Source organism: Sardina pilchardus, chromosome 19 (assembly GCF_963854185.1).
Source record: "Sardina pilchardus chromosome 19, fSarPil1.1, whole genome shotgun sequence".
Classification (NCBI taxonomy): Eukaryota; Metazoa; Chordata; class Actinopteri; order Clupeiformes; family Clupeidae; genus Sardina; species Sardina pilchardus.
In genome coordinates, this window is record NC_085012.1 from 22,256,914 (window position 1) to 22,277,885 (window position 20,972).

The 20,972-nt window shown below is 42.8% G+C and overlaps 3 protein-coding genes across 3 annotated transcripts in view; all 3 read right to left on the reverse strand.

Annotated features, from left to right (window-relative positions):
* Positions 1-744: 744 nt before the first annotated feature.
* myd88 (MYD88 innate immune signal transduction adaptor) lies at positions 745-3,555 on the reverse strand. Its single transcript, XM_062521151.1, has 5 exons — positions 3,071-3,555; positions 2,699-2,818; positions 2,026-2,206; positions 1,727-1,818; positions 745-1,503 (listed from the first exon to the last, which is right to left on the reverse strand). Exons 1-5 carry the CDS (start codon positions 3,381-3,383, stop codon positions 1,349-1,351), a joined length of 861 nt encoding a protein of 286 aa, XP_062377135.1. The 5' UTR covers positions 3,384-3,555; the 3' UTR covers positions 745-1,348.
* Positions 3,556-3,896: 341 nt separating this feature from the next.
* On the reverse strand, positions 3,897-9,938 carry cry-dash (cryptochrome DASH). Its single transcript, XM_062520976.1, has 14 exons — positions 9,754-9,938; positions 8,946-9,118; positions 8,466-8,559; positions 8,241-8,371; positions 7,685-7,833; positions 7,176-7,264; positions 6,820-6,893; positions 6,604-6,693; positions 6,406-6,485; positions 6,183-6,242; positions 5,857-6,014; positions 5,626-5,745; positions 4,978-5,154; positions 3,897-4,457 (listed from the first exon to the last, which is right to left on the reverse strand). The coding sequence occupies exons 1-14, from the start codon at positions 9,814-9,816 to the stop codon at positions 4,341-4,343; spliced, it is 1,575 nt and encodes a 524-aa protein (XP_062376960.1). The 5' UTR covers positions 9,817-9,938; the 3' UTR covers positions 3,897-4,340.
* A 345-nt stretch (positions 9,939-10,283) lies between these two features.
* map3k22 (mitogen-activated protein kinase kinase kinase 22) overlaps positions 10,284-20,972 on the reverse strand; it is a 52,859-nt gene continuing 42,170 nt past the window's right edge. The window contains exons 13-18 of the mRNA XM_062521984.1: positions 19,476-19,625; positions 16,904-17,052; positions 16,452-16,583; positions 14,177-14,306; positions 12,866-13,043; positions 10,284-12,673 (exon numbers count right to left, since the gene is read on the reverse strand). Coding sequence (XP_062377968.1) covers positions 12,445-12,673; positions 12,866-13,043; positions 14,177-14,306; positions 16,452-16,583; positions 16,904-17,052; positions 19,476-19,625 — 968 coding nt within the window. The 3' untranslated portion in view covers positions 10,284-12,444. The remainder of the gene's footprint in view (positions 12,674-12,865; positions 13,044-14,176; positions 14,307-16,451; positions 16,584-16,903; positions 17,053-19,475; positions 19,626-20,972) is intronic.

Genomic DNA, 20,972 nt, shown 5'->3' on the forward strand with positions numbered 1-20,972 from the left:
ATGGTGGCATCCCAAGCTATGGTAAGAAAACGATCGGAAATTGTGTCAACTTTACATACATTCTGTCAATGTACAACAGATTACTAACAAAACACAAAGCCTATGGCTCAGCCCTCTCTGTTTGGTGTTGTTTTGGGGTGAACTTGCTTATTTCACTTCAGCCTTATCAGCACTGCTGCCTCTATTTCCCCGTTAGGGCACTGCAGCAATAGTGTGTGCTGCAGAGCAGAAGGTCCTTGTTTGCTTTTCGGCTTGTTCAAATGGCAGGGCCATGGGTCACACAGGAAGTAGGTCAGTGTGACTACGCAACACATCTTCTTCTCAGAGTCTGCTCACATACTGTAACAGCCACATCTCCATCTCCATGATGAATGAAGGAGAAGCATCGAGAGTAGTCTCCCACTCTCACCGCTTTCCCCTTGCACACATATCACACATAATGAAATGGATAATTTTGTGTATCCACTTGCCTCTATCATACATACTCAAGGTTACTGTGTTGTGTGTTTCACTAAGAGCTATACTATTATAAGTGCATATGTTACCAGGTTAATTCATTTTTTCAAGTCCTAGATAAATGGGTCAAAACCCATAATCATATTTTCATGGGTTTGTATTTTTTGTTTGACCTTGAAAGCCTTTTGTATTGTGGTGGTGCAAATCTTAATGTGAAATCATTTGAATGCATGGACTGAACAGAAATACATTACAATATGCTTGATGAAAATGGACCCATTGAAACACTTTCACAGAATCATCTCAGTTTTTTAAGCAATTCATAATAATAAAATAAAATACATTCATGACATCCTTGGTCCGAAAATAATAGCCCATTTTCTCCCAATGCATACTCATTAAGATACAATACTGATGTAAACCTATCTTTAAACAAAACAATCTAATCTGCAAACATTGTAAGTAAAACCTTGCTTATGCAAAGGCAGTCACATGTAATTCATCTAATCTCATTTATCATTTGTTTGTGGTTCAGCAGTTACACAGATGAGAAATGTCTGAAGCAGATGAAAAACAATGTTAGACCAAACCAAATATAAATCAGGTAATTCAATTCAAAAACAGAATATAAACAAAAGAGATCAAAATATGAAATTCTAAAAATACCATCACATTTCTTTTAAAAACTTAAAAAAATATATTCTATATACATTAATGCAGTGAGAGACCATTTGTGCAACTGCATGAGAAGGAAACTCCAGAATCTGCCAGGTACTGTAGGTGCTATCGACTACTCGGAAACCTAACCATAAACTTCCCCAACGGCCAACAAGGAAGGAGACTATTGTTGCATATCGGTACTCAAAATTTTCGCATAGCCCGTTCCATGGCATCAGGGCAGAGACAGGGCCTTAGCCAGCCGACTCCAAAACCAAACCTGCGTGCAGGGCCGGTTGTAATCACATATCGTCAGGAACCTTAGAATGCTAGGGAATGGCTTTTTCATTGGCTTGTAGACCACAGGAATGAGTCTTTTGCTGCGAGCACCTGTGGCAAAGTAAAAAAAAAACATCAGAGAGATAGAGAGAGAGAGAGATGGTGTGATAATCTAGGCTATGTGTAGAATGGTAAGAGACAAGAACGCTATTCAGGATGTAGAAAAAATGTGACAGGAAATAACCTGACCACAATATGATGTAGCAATCTAGAGACCAATCCATTGCCTGACACTTTTCAAAGGAGGATTAAAAAATAGTAAGAGTTCTTATACCTGGAGAGATGCTAAGAGCAAACTTGGTCTGGAAATCACAGGCCTCACTGTCCAGGTAGTCGTCAGAAATAATGACCACCATCTTTCGGCACCTTTAGACACGATGAGACATTATTTCTTCATGCAAAGTTTTGATAAATGCAATTTGCAAAAGAAAATGGGCGATTTGGAGACCCATCCACAAATCATCCTTTAAAGCTGTAAATCTATCTCAAAAGTATAGAAAAAAAGAAAAGGAAAACAGCATGAGAAAAAAGATCAAGGCCAGACCCCAGACTATGTGACAGTGTACAACTTGCCGCTTCTCAATGAGTTCACTGGTGATGGTCCACACACACGTTCCGGGCAGGACATCTCTGTCAAACACGCACAGCTTCAGCCTGTAGTCTGTCTGTTCCAGCTGCTTGATCATCTCGTAGACAAAGTTAAAGTCGCTCTGGCAGTAGCAGATGAAGGCATCAAACATCTCAGGAGAGTGACCTAATAGATCAAGGGAAAGAAGAACCCCACACTGTTGTTTCTATTGGGTCATACATGTAAAGTGTAACAATCATAGTTTCATTTCTGCACCTGCTGATGGAGAACAAAATGACAATGTAGACATATTTGTGCTTCCTCTACCTACCCTTTAGGGGTAAATTGCTAAGTTAACTAGTGTACTATGTCAATTCTCTGTTTTGTCTTGTCCACCTTTGCATGAAATCAGGATGTGAGTACTAAGGGGCCTGCATTTCCTGTTAGCAATGCTCACTAACCATATTTGGATCATTATCTCTAAAGATACTCTGCTCTGCTGTTATGTTTTGCTCTGCTACATGATCAGAGCAGCAGTTGCAAAATAGGCACACGCAATACGGTCTCAAATAATGTTTTATAACTGAATGTCATTCGAACACAGCACTGGAAGTGGAAACTGAATTAAGAAGCATGAGTAGGCTACTTGAAGAGTAGGCCTACAGCAATGGTACTCACCCCTCGGATCGTCCTGCATGGTGATGCCATAAGGCTCTGGGGTTTTGATAGAGCTGTGCACCTCTGGGACCTGAACTGGAGGGTCCTTTTGCTTCTTCAGATACTTGATGCAGTCATCCTCTATGAACACAGAAAGACACAGAATGTTGTGTGCATCCTCACAATAGGCATACAGTTTTCACCCTTGTATCCCTCTTCTATCATTGTTGAAGTTTGAATTCAGTTTTTCAAATTTAGTAGGCTACCTAGGCATTAGGCAACTTGAACTTTAGTCAGACACTCTATAAACGTGTGCTCTATTACATATTATGTGAATGTGAAAGTTTAAATCAATAGCCACCAGGAAAATATATCAGTTTGTTCATCACTTACCTATTAATGTTTTGAGATCACAGATTATGTCGCTCCTTGCCGCGGCTTCGATTATGGACAGTAATTTTCCAACGCTTGAGTCTGGGCAGCGCGCCTGCCAATCTTCTAAGATCTTCAGAGTAGGATTTTGGCAGTTTTCATAATTTTTGATTTCAAGGTATGAAAAGTCCATCCTTTCTGCGATACTAGTCCAGTCTTCTGCCACAGTGCTCGACGGATTTAAATAGAGTCCAAGCTTTTTCCTAACACTATGATTTAAAGCGACCAAGGGTATTTGGTAGAAATCAACGCTGGTCTCACTACAAGATGCCATGCTGAGCCTGTTCGACGATAAGTAAACAAACCAAAAATGTACACGAAATCTCCACTTAGAAGAAAAATAAACAGTCTTATAACTATAAACTGACTATAATGTCCATAATCAACAAGCACATTCTAAGACTGTCGTCAAAGAAATGCAATGTACGAACGGAAGAATGAGGAAACAGTCCCATACGTCACGATAGAGGTGTGACTTCAACTGGGAAACTACACCAAAACGGCACAGGCTATCCTGAAAGTGCTGGGCGGTGGGAAAATGTGTAGGCTACAGGATAGTCCTCCGTAGGGCCTACACAGCCCAATTCACGAATAAAATAAGTCCATAACACTACCTTGTGAATTCACTGGCCTACATCATTTACCAATGTCATGTCTTAAGCAACTCCCCTTGCATGTTCTATTTTGTACAAAACAAGCCACAATGAAATAAGTTGTTTATTTGAACAAAAAGTTGTTTATTTGTGTGAATCTTCTGCCAATTCAAGTCACTCAAAACAGCTAGTTCCTCTTCCCCTTTCTTGTGAATTAGTTTGCATATATAACAATGACTTCCAACTTCCTTATGCGGTAAGTCAGAAACAGACCTGATGCACCTTCAATAAAACAAAGGTCTCTTTTAAAAAAAAAAAGTTACAAAGATGAGCATAAAAGATTTGTTATGATATTACAAAATGTCATAAAACAAAGTAAAATTCCCTAAAAGGTGAGAACAAACACATTCATCACAAAATATTGCACAGGTGATGGAGTTCACTTTTAATGTTCACTGAATGCATCTCAGGCTTAAGGCTTTACCATTTCTGTAAACAGAAAATATGTGATGTAACATAATCACCCCTTTGAGCAAATATACCACAAGCTCTATAGCATAGTTAGGGTATGATTTACTGTGGAAAAACTGGCCCTGCATGTCAAAGCAGAGACAATTCCTGATGTCAATCACAGTCCTTCATTGGAAATCTTTAGACTTCTTGGAGAAGTAGAAGTCCATGCCTCTGTCCTTGTGTTGTTTGGGGGTATGCGAAGGACCTTTTCTCCCTCGTGCAGCAGGTGCAGCTCCACCAGACTGACAAAAAAGAGCAAATTGTATAGGGGAAAAATACTGTAGGCTAATCCTATCACTCAAGAGTGCACATATTTGACTCTGTGCTAAACCTAACTGAGGTGATTCGTAAGTGTATTCTGCACTTAGTGTTGTCATTACACAATGTAGTGCAATTCCATGAACTGTACATTTGAAGTGATTACCATTCAGAGATTTCTATAAAGTTGTGTTTACATCATTACACCCAGACTGGCTGGAATCATGTGAAATCATTACCAAAAAAGGGAATAACAATGACATTGTTGATTGAACTGGAATGTCCACAAATACTACCCTCACTTCTTACTTTCCTTTCAGGAACAGGAAGAGTCTACGGTTGAAAACTTTAGAATTCCCATACAGAACAATTTTTTAATAAGTCCTTCTAAAGATAACTTTTATTCTTTTTTCACGGACCACAGGCCTAATGTACATACTGCACAGATTCAGAACCTTCACATTGTTGCTTCAAATACTCAATTACATTTCCAAAAGAACTCACTGGTTTCTTGTTGACATGTCGACCCCATTCAGGTGCCATGACGATTGGGGATGGGTATGTCTCATTCAGAGACACTTTGGCATGTGACAAAGCACCATTGCTCAGAGCCCATGGTGTGTGAACGTCCCCTCCTTTAATGCCCTGCAGTTCAGGTACCCACTGCCTCACGTAGTCTCCCTATACAGAAACGACAACAGAGTATAGTGGTAAGTTCCAGAGGAACCTCGAGGACTAGGCTAACAACAGAGATTGTGTTCTAAGTAAGGGATAATGTATAGAACGCCGGTCATTATCGGAAAATAATTCCCGACAGGATGAACAGAACCCCGACGCACATTCCAAACCCTTACAATATCATGAAAGAGTATGATCTATATATCCTATTGACTATACTTGCACCCACCCATTGCACCCAAGCTATAATTGACAGATATTGTAGTTATGAAAGTAGTCATGTCAATTCATATCTTCGTTCCCTTTAGTATGTGTAATAGAAAAGCTAAAGACAAGGAGGAACAACATTACATTAATTCAGATGCAGTAGAATGAAGAATGAATGTTGAATTCAATTGAATTTGTTGAAGCAAATCAAGAACTTCTGGCTGGCTTTACTGCCTGCCTTCAGCTTTGCTTGGGCAGTGTGCTTACATTATTGTCGTAATCCAGTCCCTGTTTGATCATATTGAACTTCCTGTTCTCTCTAGGGTCATTGCCAATGCCAGCACTGTACAACCAGTTTCCATAGTTGCTGCACGCATCATGGTCAACCTGTTGAAGCCAATCAGACAAATCCATAAAACACACACATTAGATGCATATTTATGACCATCATATCAATATCATCAGCTTAATGAGAAAGAGTAAGGGAGTGATAAGTACCAGTAAGTATTCAAACCACTCTGCCCCCATCCTCCAATCCAGACCCAGGTCTTTGGTGAGGAAGCTGGCTACGTTCTGTCGCCCTCTGTTGGACATGAAGCCAGTGAGGGCCAGCTCCCTCATGTTGGCGTCCACAAAGGGCACTCCTGTCCGTCCCTCTGGAAGTGCATGTGTGAGAGACTCATTAAGCATATTCATTTCAATCAATCAATCAATCAATCAATCAATCAATCAATCAAGTCAAGTACATCTATTCTTAGTCACAACATTCCATTAACACTATTCAAATGTAAAATACTTAACATTACTCTATTGCTATTCCATACCTTTCCATGCATCAAGAAGTTTCTTATCGGTCTTCCATGGCACATGCTTGTCTTGTAGACCTTTAGATGGAAAAACATTACAATTATTCATTACGACATAAATAGGCTACATGTCTAGCAGCTGTACTTGATGTTATGCATAGTCCATTTTGTATTCTATTCATGCATAGTCAATTATTTTATATATAGATGTTTATTGTAATTCTCAGGAATATTCTCTCACCATTCAAATCAAAAAGTCTGTTTCCATACTTCAATGCCACAAACTTGAAGTAATCCCTCCAAAGTAGCTCAAATACCACCCTTGAAGAGAAAGATAATGGAACTATGAGTATGTAGTAGTTACATTACTACTAGACCAGACAGGTATATTACCGGCATGCTGATACTACTACAATTAGTTTAATGTGCTCGTACACACCAGTATGTGCTTTGGTTGGCCGTTCTCTCTTCTTCGTATTTCTTGATCTGTTCATAAATATATCGTGGAGATATGCAGCCCATGGCAAGCCTATGGAAGATCAGAGTCATCGCTACTGTTTGCTGGCAGGTAATTTATAAAGCAGACATTGCTTTAAATAGTTATGATTTGCTTAAATTATAATTTGATTATTATAGAAACTGGTCATTGTCTCACCATGGAGCAAATTTTGTCGAATAATCAACCCCAATCAAACCATTTCGGGTTTCTTTGTAAGTTGCCACAGCATCCTGCAATCAAACAATCAGTATTTATTTCAAACACACACAATCTCTCTCTCTATACATCATCACGCCATTGCCTTTAGGCACAACAGTTCATGTATAGCTATACGCAGGTTGATTAGTTAAAAACAGGAATGATGCAACTCCTATCTATGTGATTTGGCTGACATGCATTATTATCTTCAATCTACAAGGGATGATAAGGCCATGTTTTTATCCCATTTCCATGGAGGCTATCCCCCAACATCCCCTAGTTTTAGGCGCAAAGTAAACGTCACACTTCCTTACCGTGTCCCAGAAGTAGTGCTTTAATCGGCCCAAAGCCTCACTCTCTCCTCCGTGGCAGGGGAAGGCAGAGCGAGGATCAGTCACAGGCTCTATGGAGACATGGCACAAAAATTGGAAAGCAAATTTTAACTATTTTACAGAGAGACCCATAAGAAATGACATTCATGTTACTTCCATTTGTCACCTGTTTACTGTAGTTCAGACAGAACACTTTCATTTAATGCAAAATTAGTCAAAATGGAAAACCTCTGCTCTTGTGACAAATAAACTTGGGCCTGGTGGTGACAATATAGGTATTTTCTTTAAGGTTATGTTTTGTGTATTCTTTCAATATGTTATTCTTGGTTGAGGGGTATTAGAGTCAGTGATTAATTACGTGTGAAAAAAAAGTGTTTTTTGTTTTTTTAATCACACACTACACTCCAACCACACAGCCATTTTCAAAATAGGTCAAACAATCAGTAGCATGAATGATTACTCCCACGTATAGTTTAATTTTAGAGACAGACCTTGCACCTCCAGGTCCTGGTATGTGGGGACTGGCCCTTCCTCCAAGCCCAGGGGCAGAGACCTCAGCTGGGCAGGGGTGGGGAACACTGGCCTAACCGTGCTCTGGGACTCCACTGCCTTCCTGAACTGGGTGTACACATCTGGGAGTCTAGAAGAGGGTAAAGGAGGTTAATGGATGACTGAGGTATTTACATGTAATCACACAACACTAATACGCAGGTCATTTTCCTTTCTTTTACAACTTATTCGCATCTTTGGATAAGTGTTGATGAAATGGACAGAACACAATATTACAATCTCATATAAATTAAAAACTGAATGACAGTCCACAGCAAACATGAGCTCTTTTACTACAGGGTAATTTATATTATATATATAGTTCTATTATAAATATTAGCATATTATTTATCATATAACAATGCTGGTACTAGTTGCATTTAGCAAACCAAAACAGTTTGGAATACAGACTTTTTGTAAGCAGGAACTTTTGTGAAGTCACTTCTTATCTCATTGTTGTACTTTTTCCTCCAAATGATCAAGACGTGATTCTCTTACCTACTGATATTATTGAAGGGCAGGTCATGTGTGTGATACAGTGTTGATCCCCAAAAACTTTGAACTTTGACCTGGTTTTTCAAGCAAACATCTTTTATTTGCTTCTCAACCTCCTTGTCATCTTCCGTCACCTGTAACATAGGAGAGGAAAGTATGAATTGGAGGCGGTGTGATTAGACCTCTTTCAGTTAGAGTTAGAGAGAAGTATAGTAACTTCATACAAACCTCTTCTTGGAAGGCGACTGCGGTGACCGAGCCTATCTGTTTGATAAGATCACTAACCACTTCGTCTGGTTTTCCACGACGCACCACAAGGTTGCTGTAATGACAGAGAAAGAACGGCTGATATTACCTGTCCGAAGATACTGGCCTGATATAAATGAAGAGACTTGACTCTGGTTCAATGTTCAGCCTGTGCTTGCTGATTAGAGGAAACAAGAACTAACAGTGGATGCAGGTAATTATGGCCTTTTCTGGCCAGCTGTCTCTAGTCGAGATAAACATAATTTGTCTATTATTAACACTAGAGGTGGGAGGGGAAAAATAGATTGACAAAATGATGTATTGCAATATTTTTTTTCGCCATAAACGTCCCATATCTGCACCGCTTTTGACAAAACAACAACTTGGGCTGCCATACTTGCCATACTTGGGCTGCCATACACATGAACTAAAGTTCATAGGAAATTCCATCTACTGTCTCACCTTCCTCTCTTTTTGAGGGAGGCCCGCAGATCATTTACGCTGTCAAGAAGGAAGCGCAAGCGGAAAGGGCCTGTCTTTGGGAAATTGAAGCAGGTTGTCCCCAAATAGTGACGAGGGTCAAAGCAGTAGAGTGGAACTATGTGCTCTGCATTCTTCTGAGCCCAATGGAACACCTGGAGGAAAAAGTTTTCATGTGTTTTTTTTTTTATTACTATTGTGTACACAATATCGGCAATTCACTAGGCAAACAAAGTGTACTGTATTAAAAATTGAATGCATGTAAAGTGTGCCTTCTAGTGACACTCATTCAATCTATCAGGCCATATATGTAACTTCCGGAAATGTTTGCCTAGCCTACCACGCGAACGTCATACCAGATTGATTGATTCACTACTACAGTGTTACAAAATGTTGAACCACGTTACTGAAGTGACATGTAGCGCTTTTCAAAATCATTGACAAAAAGATACTTGTAACTAAAATTGTAACTAAAGATACTTGTAACTAAAATTGTAACAAAACAGCACTGCTACGGCAATCCTCTACACATGCACGACGAAGTTACTTAACATAGGGCATTTAACATGCAGTTTTGGAGTAACCACAAGAAGACACATATCTTTTGCTAGTGCTTTCTTTATGAATATCCCCAGTACGTCTCCGACACAATGTAATTTACAGAGGAAAGGAAAAGACCTCAACTACAAGCGTGCAAAAACAAAGACTTGCTGCTGTGAGTCTTGCTTCTATCATGTAACAATAATAGGCTAACCTAAAGCATCCAGTGAATGTGCCAATAGCGACTTACCTCGTTATCATGAAGACGCAAATCATTTCGCAGTAAACATATTATAGTGCGCGAACTGGACATTTTGACAATTTTTTCAATGGCCTGCCGAAAGCGTTTTTCCTACACGATACCAGTTCAACGAAATTCTCACCATTCAACACATCAGCGTTAGCGCCTGCGTACCAGTTACTGCAATACAGCTGCACGTGTTATAGCATGCGCCAGCAGTCTGTTACCAAACATCAACATATGTAACGTAAACGGCACAACCCCCAACATTACATGTCCCCGGGTGAAGGGGCACAGTCCCCGATTTTAGTTGTCTGTCCCCGGCTAAATACAGGAAAAACTAGGTTATCTAGGCCTATTTACCTAAACCTCATGTCAAATGAGTAACAATAAAGGAAAATATTGTTAGCGTGTCTCATTGTAAAATCCAATTAGTTATTGCACAGATTCTATATTAATAAGGATATTACTCATAATGTTTTGGGTATAGCTTAAACCAGGACTAATCTCAGAGATTGACACAATCACAAACACAAAGATGTTTTTAACATTTAATTTATTAAATCAAATGTACAAAAGATATAGGCTATTGGATGTTCCAGGCTTCATCATCAAGGCCCAGACTGAATGTTCAGAGCCCCTGTCAAAAGCACCGTTATCATGATCTACTGACTTCTCTGAATTATTAAGAATGTCCATTTCCAGAAAGTTTGGGTACTAATATAATTTCAATATAATGAAATGTAATTTCATACAAAAGTGCAGAATAACATATTTACAATACAATCGTTCCATGTAAAGAACACATTTCTATATCTCTTTCTTGAAATAGGTACAGATGTCAATTCATATCTTTTACCATTTGTGTTCTAACATTATGGTTTAAGGCACTTTTATTGTATAGTCATTTTTGTTCATGGTTTTCTGTGAATAAATGTATGGCAAATGTGGACATTATGCTTATCAACCTCTTCCGTTGCTGTTAGTTCTTCTCTTTTGTTATTGATCCCTTGGGGACAGATGATCTGGACCACAGACAAATTTGAATCAATTTAATACAAGATGGGCTCCAAATAAAGTAATTTCAGTTTAATCCACGTAATGTCTCCCTCATGATGAAAGGCAAAACAAGACTGCCTTCATCTAAGGACAACAGTCCTATATGGTCCAATTACACATTACTCCGTCACTCAGGTTCCGTCAACTTAGCCTATATCTTAAAAGGAGCATTTAAGGTGTATCACATTTGCCATCCATTTCCTCATAGATATAAGCCACTCTTTGGTCACTTGGGTGGAGGTGTGTGATGCATACTGTGATCTGAGAAAACATGGGCATGTGAGTATTTACAGCCAAGCCGTACATGTCGGTATTGCAGTATTGCTAAAACAATTTAAGAACATCTCCATGTATATTTACTGTTTTCTAAAAAAATACAAAATGTTTGGTATTCTCCTCCAAACGTCAGAAGAGTCCACATGGCTCTCTTTGGAAAAAAAAAAAGAATACAAAGTTTTTTATTTGTAAAACGTAAAAAATCTTTTTTTTCTGTTGTCCTGTGTGTTAACACCCTATGAATGCATGATACAAAAGTGCAAAAGGGAACAAATGACTTCAGTACAGTGATTGACTCCTAAAAAAGGGGGCAGAGTGCTTCATATAATCATGTCATGTTACCTTCTCAAGATAAATTTTTCATTACAAAATGTGCTTCATTAATTCATCTTTCTAAAGATTTTTTGCACAATCAGAAGACTAACAACTTTGACATACACCTTCACCACTTCCGTGGTTGCACATGTATTGGTCTGTGTCATCTTTAAATGGTTAGACTCTAACCATTACAATCAACCATATCAAAATGACTCCATCGAGTATTTGTTACAGTACTGACACTTTCTGATTGACATGCATGTGTTCTCTTTTAACATGCAGTCCATTGGGATGAAACTTGAGATCTGAATTTTTGTGGTGGGGGGAGGTGGTGGAACTGACATCGAAATGATCTGCTTCCTAACAGCTGAATGTGAGACATACAGCAATGGGGAAAATGCTTTTGTCACATCCTGCAGTGGATGACTCAGGTGCCATATCACCGTCATGCAATTGAACCCCCTCGATCCCAAAGCACATCAGCTGAACACCCCTCAAGTGGTGGGCCACCGTACGGGCCACCACTGCATCTCTCTGGCTGGGAAGCTGCTGGACGTAGGAGCAGCAAGTTTGGCGTCACATATGCTGTGGACCAGCCCGCACAGGCCTTGCCCATGCCAACCACCCCCCCCCCCCCACCTTCCCTGCCCTGCATCCATGAAGTCGGACCCACCCATCCCCCCATGGAGGTTTTATGCTGGACGTAGGGGCCAGCTCGAGACAACGCCACAACAACCTGGACTACCTGGACTTTGACATAGTGACATACTGAATCTGTCACCACTATTAAAATGAGTGGCATCTAAGCAGGACCAGGGGAGGTTAATTGTGTTGTGTCCTCTGTAGAGCATGGTGTTGCAGGGCTGGAGAGGGGCCTGACAGCATCTTCCCTGGGATGGCGCAGGGTGGTTGGAGAGCAGTGACTGTGAGGCAGTGGGCAGGCGAGGAGCTGTGCCGAAGGGCGTTGAGGACCCCATTTAGGGGCACCGCGGGGTCCTAGAGGCTGGGGCAGGGCGGAAGGGGGGTCGGGGGCGATGCAGGAAGGTGTCAGAAGCACCCCTGCACAAAGGGGTGGCTTAGCAGGAGCTCGGCAGTGGGGCGCCACTTCTCCTCCACAAACACCTGCCGCAAGAAGTCCCGGCAGGAGTCGGACACGCCATCAGGAAGGTTGGGCTTGGTCGGCTGAGTGGCTATCTTGAAGATGGCCGCCATGGCCTCATATTCAGCCCAAGGGGGCTTCTGAGTAAGCATTTCCACCACTGTACAGGCACAACTCCTGAGGGAAAACAAATAATGATGAATATGAATAATGATAAATTCATAAACTGTTCTCAGGTTCTTGTTCTCAAAATACATCTACAGTATATGGCTTTGAATTAGTATTAATTTCTGATTAATCAAAGCTGAAATAAGTACCGACAATGTAGGATACTTTGGGGAAAATGGAAGGAGAACTAATTTGTCTTACCAGACATCAGCTTTTCTCCCATATCCTTCACCATTAATCACTTCCGGACTCATCCAGTAGGGGGTGCCAGTGACAGACTTAATGCCTGTGCCAGACATGCAGATGGTCTGGATCCGCTTGCTGGCCCCAAAGTCGCCAAGCTTCACGTTTCCTGAGGAGTCTCTAAGTATATTAGCCCCTGTCAGAGAACAAACACACACACACACACACACACACACACACAAAGAGACGTGTTAACACCTCTGTGACAGGTCAGACAATACAGAGAAATACTCACTAAAACCGTCACGTCTGGCTTCCATGATCAGCAACTAAATAATTCCCCACTGTATTTTTGGCGTTCATAAGTAAACGGTAGAATGGGGGCAGTTATGTCTCTCTCTCTTCCCACGTCTCCGAGCCCTGTGATTTTTCCGCCGGAACGGAGCTGGGGTGGCTTAGCTGCCTGGGAGCCTGGCTGCTTGTTTGAGCAGTGACTAATTCGCGCCAGCCACAAACCTTCCCCGCCCTGGAATCCCTGGGCCTAACTTCACAATGACAGAATTAAGAGAGAAATGTAGACGATAGACATGGAGAAACAGAGAAGCCGAGAGGGAAGGAGGAAAGGAGAGGAAGTGAGAGAGAGAGAGAAAGAGACAGACTATCTCCTAGTGCTTGTTCCAGCTTTCCAATAGAGATCCATCTATTTGTTATGAGAATGTGAGATTCCCTTGTTCTCGGACATAAATTGATTAACAGCCTTTGGAGTTTGCTTTGGCGTGGCATGACGGCTGCCTTCCTGCCATATCGTATATGCAGCGTTCTCTTGGCTTCATGCAATGGAATCAAGGAAGCGGAACATATGGATACAGTTCTGTTTTGCTCTCTCTCTCGCTCTCTCTGTCTGTGTGTGTCCAGTAGATATTGCATCGTAAAAAAAAGAGTGGAAATTCTCAACGCTGAGTCTTACACGTTCTCTATCATCGCTGGGATTTTTTCCCCTCCTTTGAGAAACTTTCTGGCTTGGAATGAGAGGCTCCAGTGTTGTCTGAAACTGAATGACGCCAAAGCTCCCCTTTTTCATCAGCCGTCTAGACAGCCTCAGCAGTGGAGATAGGTATATTTCAGAGACATATATTTAACATTTGGGCTTATTTTTACCCTCCCCGGGTGATTGCAACAGTATTTTAGTGGGAACAACATGACCTAATACGCGTCTGAAAATAACCTAAAGCGAGTCTTCTCCAGCACCAGTTGCTCAGAAGACCAACATGAAAGCTCGAGAAGAAAGCCAGCGTGTTGAACCCAGAGCAGAGCGGCGGTTTGAGTTACCTTTGATGTCTCTGTGCACAATCATGTTGCCGTGAAGGTAGGAGACACCCTGCAGTATCTGACGAGTATATCTGCGTGTCACCTTCTCTGTCAAAGCGCCGTAAGCCTTCAGCTGGTCCTTTATAGAGCCCTGATGTTTAGAAAACACACACATACACACACACACACACACACAGAAGGAAAGAGAGAGAAAAGAGAGAGACAAAAAATGTCAGGATAAATCTTTTTAAATGTATTAAATGTAACTATAACACCCCTAAGCTATTAAATTAAAAAGAAAACTCAAGTACAAGTACAGGCAAGTGCAGCAAGTACAGGAACCTTGATGTAAAAATATAGTGCTGAAGTTACAGAATCAAGTAAATGCAAAGATTCACTAACACACTTGCACACACACCCACACACACACGTATATACAGTCAAAAACAGCTTTGCTGTACATTTCTTTCACTCTAAAGAGGATGTTTGACAGAAATTGCGTGACTATTGTGCAAACTCATATCGAAACACTTCACACTTCAGCCAGGAGTCTCTAGCTCTCGTTGGTGAGCGCAAGGCCACACACTCCCTCCTCCCCTTTCCTGTTTTCCACTCATCGCTATGGAGACGAGGCCTCGAGAAGGCCCCACTGATCCCCAGTGGTCGCCATGACGCAGCCCACGGCCAGCGACGCACTTGTAGCACTGGCCAGGGGGAGACCCCTCTGTCCTTTTTGGACGAAACTCCGTTCTAGGGCCCCACCGTTTTCTGACCTCATCAGTCTGAAGCAATCTACGATCTCGACACCCGTTTATCGAACAGCGGTGCTCCCCCACTACAACTGGCTCAACTCCATGGACACGGAAATAAAACAAATAAATAAATAACTTGTTGGGGGTCGCCCGTGTGGCCGCCTAGCGGGTCCCTCAGAGCCTCATCGAGGACGATGATCTCACTGCGGCCCGGTGACGCAGTCCAGCAACAGGCCCAATGACTCCTCCACTCATCTGGAGAAACACAAATATCTTACCAAGGAAAGCAGAACCCTCCCTCTCCCCGATAGAAACCACCATTCGAAAACCACATCATAGCAGGTAACTCTTCAGATGTCACCATAGACCACCACTGAGAAGTATTAGCGCTCTACACATCAAAGGAGGCATAGCTCGCTAGCTGCCCCTTTGTGTCCTGCATGGCTATTCTCTCTAAAGCACATCACAGAGTTGGCTCGGACATTATGAAATATTACTCTTGGACTCCAAGGCCAATGCGCGGTGCTTGCATAAGGTTTTCCTGCGTTTTGGCTTATCGGAGGATCACAGGCCGAGGCTTGGCCCGACCAGCGGAGGATCTGTGAAAAAGGAAAGACCTATCTGAGCATTCCAACTACCCCCCCGCCCCCACACACACACCACACTTCTAGAACAACGTTAAACATAAACAACAATCCTTCACCGAACTGACCCCCACTCCCCCCACACACCAGCCTGGCCGACACACAGATACACACAATCCACCCGCCAAAAGCTGCCTCCCACCCCCACTGTTTCCCGACAATGACAACGTGCCTACGACACTTCTCCAAACAGTCTCTGTGAAGAAAAAGCCAAAAGTGGTGGCTGGCCGTCTCAATATCACAAACAGGCCTTGGGAGAGAGAGAGAGACACAGTCTCATTAAAATTCATTGTAAGAGAAAACGACCTCATAAATTGGGCCAGAGTGCTGACGGAGGCGACCGCGCGCGAGCGCGACGTGTTTGCGGAGAGGCGGTGACATTTTGGCACGGAGGGCGTCCTGATGCAATTTCAACACCCCAGTCCGCTGGGACGTCAGAACTGATGCCGGTCATGTTGATCGAAACATATTCTAATCGCATTTGAACGACAAAACAGTCTCATCACATGCAAGACCATTGTGTAGTAAACCGATGAAGGCAATGTACTGTACGTGTATAGACAGCTCTGGAAAGAATTAAGCGACCACAGCGCATTTGTCTGATGTCATCTTACGGTTGCTGAGTGACATTCGAATGAGTTGACAATCATATTCAAATTTGCAGTGGTCTCCTTATTTTGAACATGAGCATCAACTCATTTGAATGTCACTCGTTAGCAGTCGTAGGATGAATTAATGTGCTGGGGTCTCTTAATTTTTCTTTTTCCAGAGCTGCAAATAGATAATATATACATACAGTACATATCTAATTCTGCACAGCTTATATCTTTCTCTCTTTGCAATTCACACACACACACACACACACACACTTTTGTGATATCCAGTAGACATATGCATTACCCCTGGCATGAACTCTACAAAGATGGAGAGCTTTCTCTGGTCTGGGTCGCGCAGGCAGCCGTAGTACTGAACGATTCGCTCGTGCCGGAGATTCTTCAGCAGCTGGATCTCACACTCCAGAGCATTCACCTCCTGAGGAGCGGGAGAGAGAGGGGGGCAATGGGGTACATGAGAAGAAACAGAGACAACGAGCAGAGGTCAAATAAGGGACAGAATACTCTAGAACATTCTAGAACTAGCAGTTGGATTGATATGGGAGAAAGAGGAGCATAGGGAGAGAGAGAAAGAGAGAGAGAGATAGAGAAAAGAAAGAAAAAGAAAGCTTGTTTTCCATCAGTAAGAAAACATACTTTTTTGTGGCAATTATGTACTACCATGTGAAACGTACATATCACGCCTAGTAGCACACACACACACACACACACACACACCCTCTCACTCAAGAGGCTCACCTTGCTGGTGTCCTGGCAGTCCGGGTCAAAGGGCACCTGCTTGACGGCGAGCTCGCGGCCCGTGTCGGCGTCATAGCAGAGGTAGACCTCACCGAACGCCCCGCGGCCCAGCAGCTTCCCCTGCCGCCAGTTCACTGGTGCCCGCGGCGCTGTCACACAAACAGAAACCATGGCAACGTCAACAACACCGCCAGAGCCATAGCACTGACTACTAAAAAGATCAGATCACTGAGAGTGTGTGTGTGTGTGTGAGTGTGTGTGCGTGTATGCGCACGTGTTTTGCATCACATTATTGTAGACCTATAGCCACCAGCCACTTATACAGATACACATAATGTTCAGAGATGCATGCACCTAAACACACACAGACACACACACACATACACACATACACACACACACACACACACACACACACACACACACACACACAGACACACACATACAGAGCAACTTGAACCCAGACACAAAGTCTCCGACAAAATCAAACCGCAATGAAATTTACTCACAATGAGATTTATAGCAGCATGCTTCACATATCTGCCATACACACAAGCAGACACTCACAGACACACACACAGACACACACACACACACACACACACACACACACACACACACACACACACACACTCAAATTAATCACTCTGGTCTGTAGACACTGTTCTGGTGATCAGTGTGACACACACACACACACACACACACACACACCTACACAGACCTCCAGTATGTCTGGACTGCCTCTGCGTTCATATTTCTCCCTAGGAGCCAGACGGTTTTCAGGGCAGCATGTTTTCTGTCAGTGCGGTAGGTACACATAACTCCCGACAACCTTTATCCAGTGGAACGTGTTTACGGTCCAACATATTTGCACGGTGCACCAAAGACGAAAAAAACAAAACAAAACAAAAAAAAACGATAACGTCTTGGGAGAAGCTTTAAGATTGCATGGAAACAGTCAGCCTAAGTTGTGAGTGAGTCAAGACACAAGCGAACAAGACACAAAGTCAGCACCAGTGTTAAACCGCAGCTCAATTTACATCCTGCAAATCCACTGGGAGAGACAGACATACAATATGACACTACTGGGGTATCTGAGCTCTGAAAACCCCCTCTTAGCTATTAGGATAAAAAAAACACATCACGGGCTGTGTTTTGATTGGTTGAATCCATACTCCTCGAGACGTCGCTGGATGCTTCGCCGGTCATGTGTGTGTGGGCGATGCGGTCGGTAGACTAGGGTAGACGAGGAGTCAAAACCGCAGGCAGACAATGTGGCTACACATTTGTCTGCATGTGTGAGTGTGTGTGTGTGTGAGAGTGCTTGTGTATCTGTGAGTATGTGTGTGTTAGTGTATGTGAGATCGTAACTCAGAGACTGACGCCTCTTGGTGATGGCTCAGCCTGGAGTTGATTAGTGCGACTCTGCTAGAGTTTTACACAGCGAAGCTGTGTGGTTACGAGTACGTGCCACGCACACTCAGACACACACACAGATACAGTACACACACACACACACACACACACACACACACACTAATGAGAACAACCTGGACCTTATTATGTCCTTCCACAAGGTAGCAGTGGCATGACCATATAAGGCAATAACATGTCATCTTTAGTTTGGTCATGGTACAGTATATGGTAATATTATCATTCTACAGTATGATCATGGTATAGTATATGGTAATACTATCATTCTATAGTATGGTCATGGCACAGTATAATACTATCATTCTATAGTATGGTCATGGCACAGTACAGTATATGGTTATATGGTCTTTCTACAGTCTGGGCATGGTACAGTATATGGTAATATGGTCATTCATAGTCATGGTACAGAATTATAAAGTGGTCATTCTATAGTATGGGCATGGTATGGTACTGTAAAGTGGTCGTTCTATAGTCATTCCAAGTGCAGCAGCTTGAAGTTTTTCTTTTCCACATGACACTTAATTTCACCGACTTGATGAATTGGCCTCTGTCCTATTTGATTAGCTGCTTGATTGAACTGATTGTTTGTGTCATTTAGTTCAGGCTAGCTGGAATGCAAACAAGCACCTGTGCATTGGGGGCATGCCTGGCAAGCAATGGGGTTTACAGGTAAATATGTACATGGATGTGCATCAGTGGCTCTGTGATTGGTTGGTGAATGAAGAATGCTTGGTTGGTCAGGAGGCTATGTGTTCAGTGGTCGATGGTGGAACAGCGTAACGTGGGTACAGGGCAAGTGAAAAAGAATCTATAAAATCATAAAGCATCTGGGTGATCTACTGCTGCGAGGCCGTGAAATATAGATCTTGTGTGCGCTAGCATGGAGGTGTGCATGCAACGGAAAAAAGAACGAGTGTGCGTAAACATGGGGGAGGGGAGAATTTAAACATCTTTGTGTAAAAGCAAAGGGAATGCGTGCAAAAGTATACATTTCTGCACAAATATAGGTACTTCGGCAACATAAGTGTGTGTGTGTGTATGTGTGTGTGTGCTCATGTGTCTGAGAGACAAAGAGAGAGAGAGAGAGAGAGAGAGAGAGAGTGTGTGTATGTGTGTGTGTATTTGTGTGTGTACTCACACATGTGGCTGTTCCGTTGTGATCCTGAGGAGAGGGCGTCATACTGCAGGGTGCTTTCCCCGTTATAGCTGCGCGTGCGACTCGACGGAACTAGCTGGAGAAGGTTCTCCTGGGGAACCGGCATGAAACTCCGTGGGAACGTTCTCCGGCCTGAAATAAGATAAAGGTACACTTATAAGTCGACCAAGAGGTGCCTTGTCTCTCTAACACACACACACACACACACACAGGCGCTTTGTCAACACACCTACAGTCATTTTTACAAACCAATGATAAATCAGCACCTTGCATTCAAAGTCTGTTAACACTCGGGCCTAAACGCACAACAACAACCCCATATACAATATGATACAACATAATTGCGCAAAGACTCCATCAGCACAAGTAAACACGGGAATATTAGTAACTGCACCTGTTTCAACAATATGGAAATAAAAACAAAGCTCATTCATCATGCGTCAGTGCACACTGACAAAGACAAGCGTCAACACAACGCGGGCTGTCAAACTCTCCACAACAGGGCACCAAAATACTGAATACTTAACATACCTACACAACCCGGCCCATGCCTGACTGCATATTAACACTTTATCCCCGGAAGCAGAGGAGATATGCCGCTGTACACGCAGCTGTACAGGCCTACTGTACATGGACACATGCAAATTCTGCCTGCAGCTGAAATAAAGGATCCTGACATTGTGTGCCCTTGAATGGTTCGTATAAATGGATCGCCCCGTTACAATGGGTCACGAAATTACGTCTAGTTGACGTGACGCTCACAAACACAGACCGTGCTCTTTCTCACTTTTCCCTTTTATTATCCATTCCTCTGTCTGACTGCACACACACACACACACACACACACACATACACACACACACACACACACACACACACACACACACACACAGAGTTCCGCTCGATTTCCCCTCAGACAGGAAGCCGCTCGCAATGTTTTCATACAAGTCAGTGTAGCCTGCTCCGCACACAAGGGAAACGTAAATCACTGCCGGCCAAGGTTACAGGGCCCACGAGTAAGCAGCAGAGCCCCTGCAGCTGCCCCCTCAGACATACAGCCCGACCACACCAAGTTAACCAGCCCGCACGGGCGGCCCACCAGGCAGGCACACACACACACACACACTGCCCTCTCCCCTGACCACCCAGCAGCACCCTCACAGCCCACGCCGCTGGGGCCTGGTGGGAGCTCCAGCAGGCCTGCTAATGATGGCTGGGGAGCCTGCTCTCCAGTGGGCCTGTGAGACCGCCCTCTGGTCTGACTCACACAAGGACAAACAGCCAACCAATCAATCAGTGACTTAGTCAGTGAATGCGTACATTTGTCTATGTTATTTGATTTATCATCATTGTTGGATATTACTTTAAAAAAATAAAAAATAAAATGATGTTATTTATATTATTTGTTTCATCATCATTGATGGTTATTACGTTTTTATTGTTTTTTTTTTATCACATATGAATATTCAGATATTTTTA

Bases quoted from the DNA above. Each gene is read 5' to 3' on its own strand.
- myd88 (XM_062521151.1), bottom strand. From the start codon at position 3,383: ATGGCATCTTGTAGTGAGACCAGCGTTGATTTCTACCAAATACCCTTG. The intron at 2,819-3,070 runs GTAAGTGATGAA...CTGTGTTCATAG, and splicing joins TGATCTCAAAACATTAATAG to AGGATGACTGCATCAAGTAT. The intron at 2,207-2,698 runs GTGAGTACCATT...TTGATCTATTAG, and splicing joins CATGCAGGACGATCCGAGGG to GTCACTCTCCTGAGATGTTT.
- cry-dash (XM_062520976.1), bottom strand. From the start codon at position 9,816: ATGTCCAGTTCGCGCACTATAATATGTTTACTGCGAAATGATTTGCGT. The intron at 7,834-8,240 runs GTAAGAGAATCA...ACCCTCTTCTAG, and splicing joins CCCTTCAATAATATCAGTAG to ACTCCCAGATGTGTACACCC. The intron at 4,458-4,977 runs GTGAGTTCTTTT...CTTTTTTGTCAG, and splicing joins GACATGTCAACAAGAAACCA to TCTGGTGGAGCTGCACCTGC.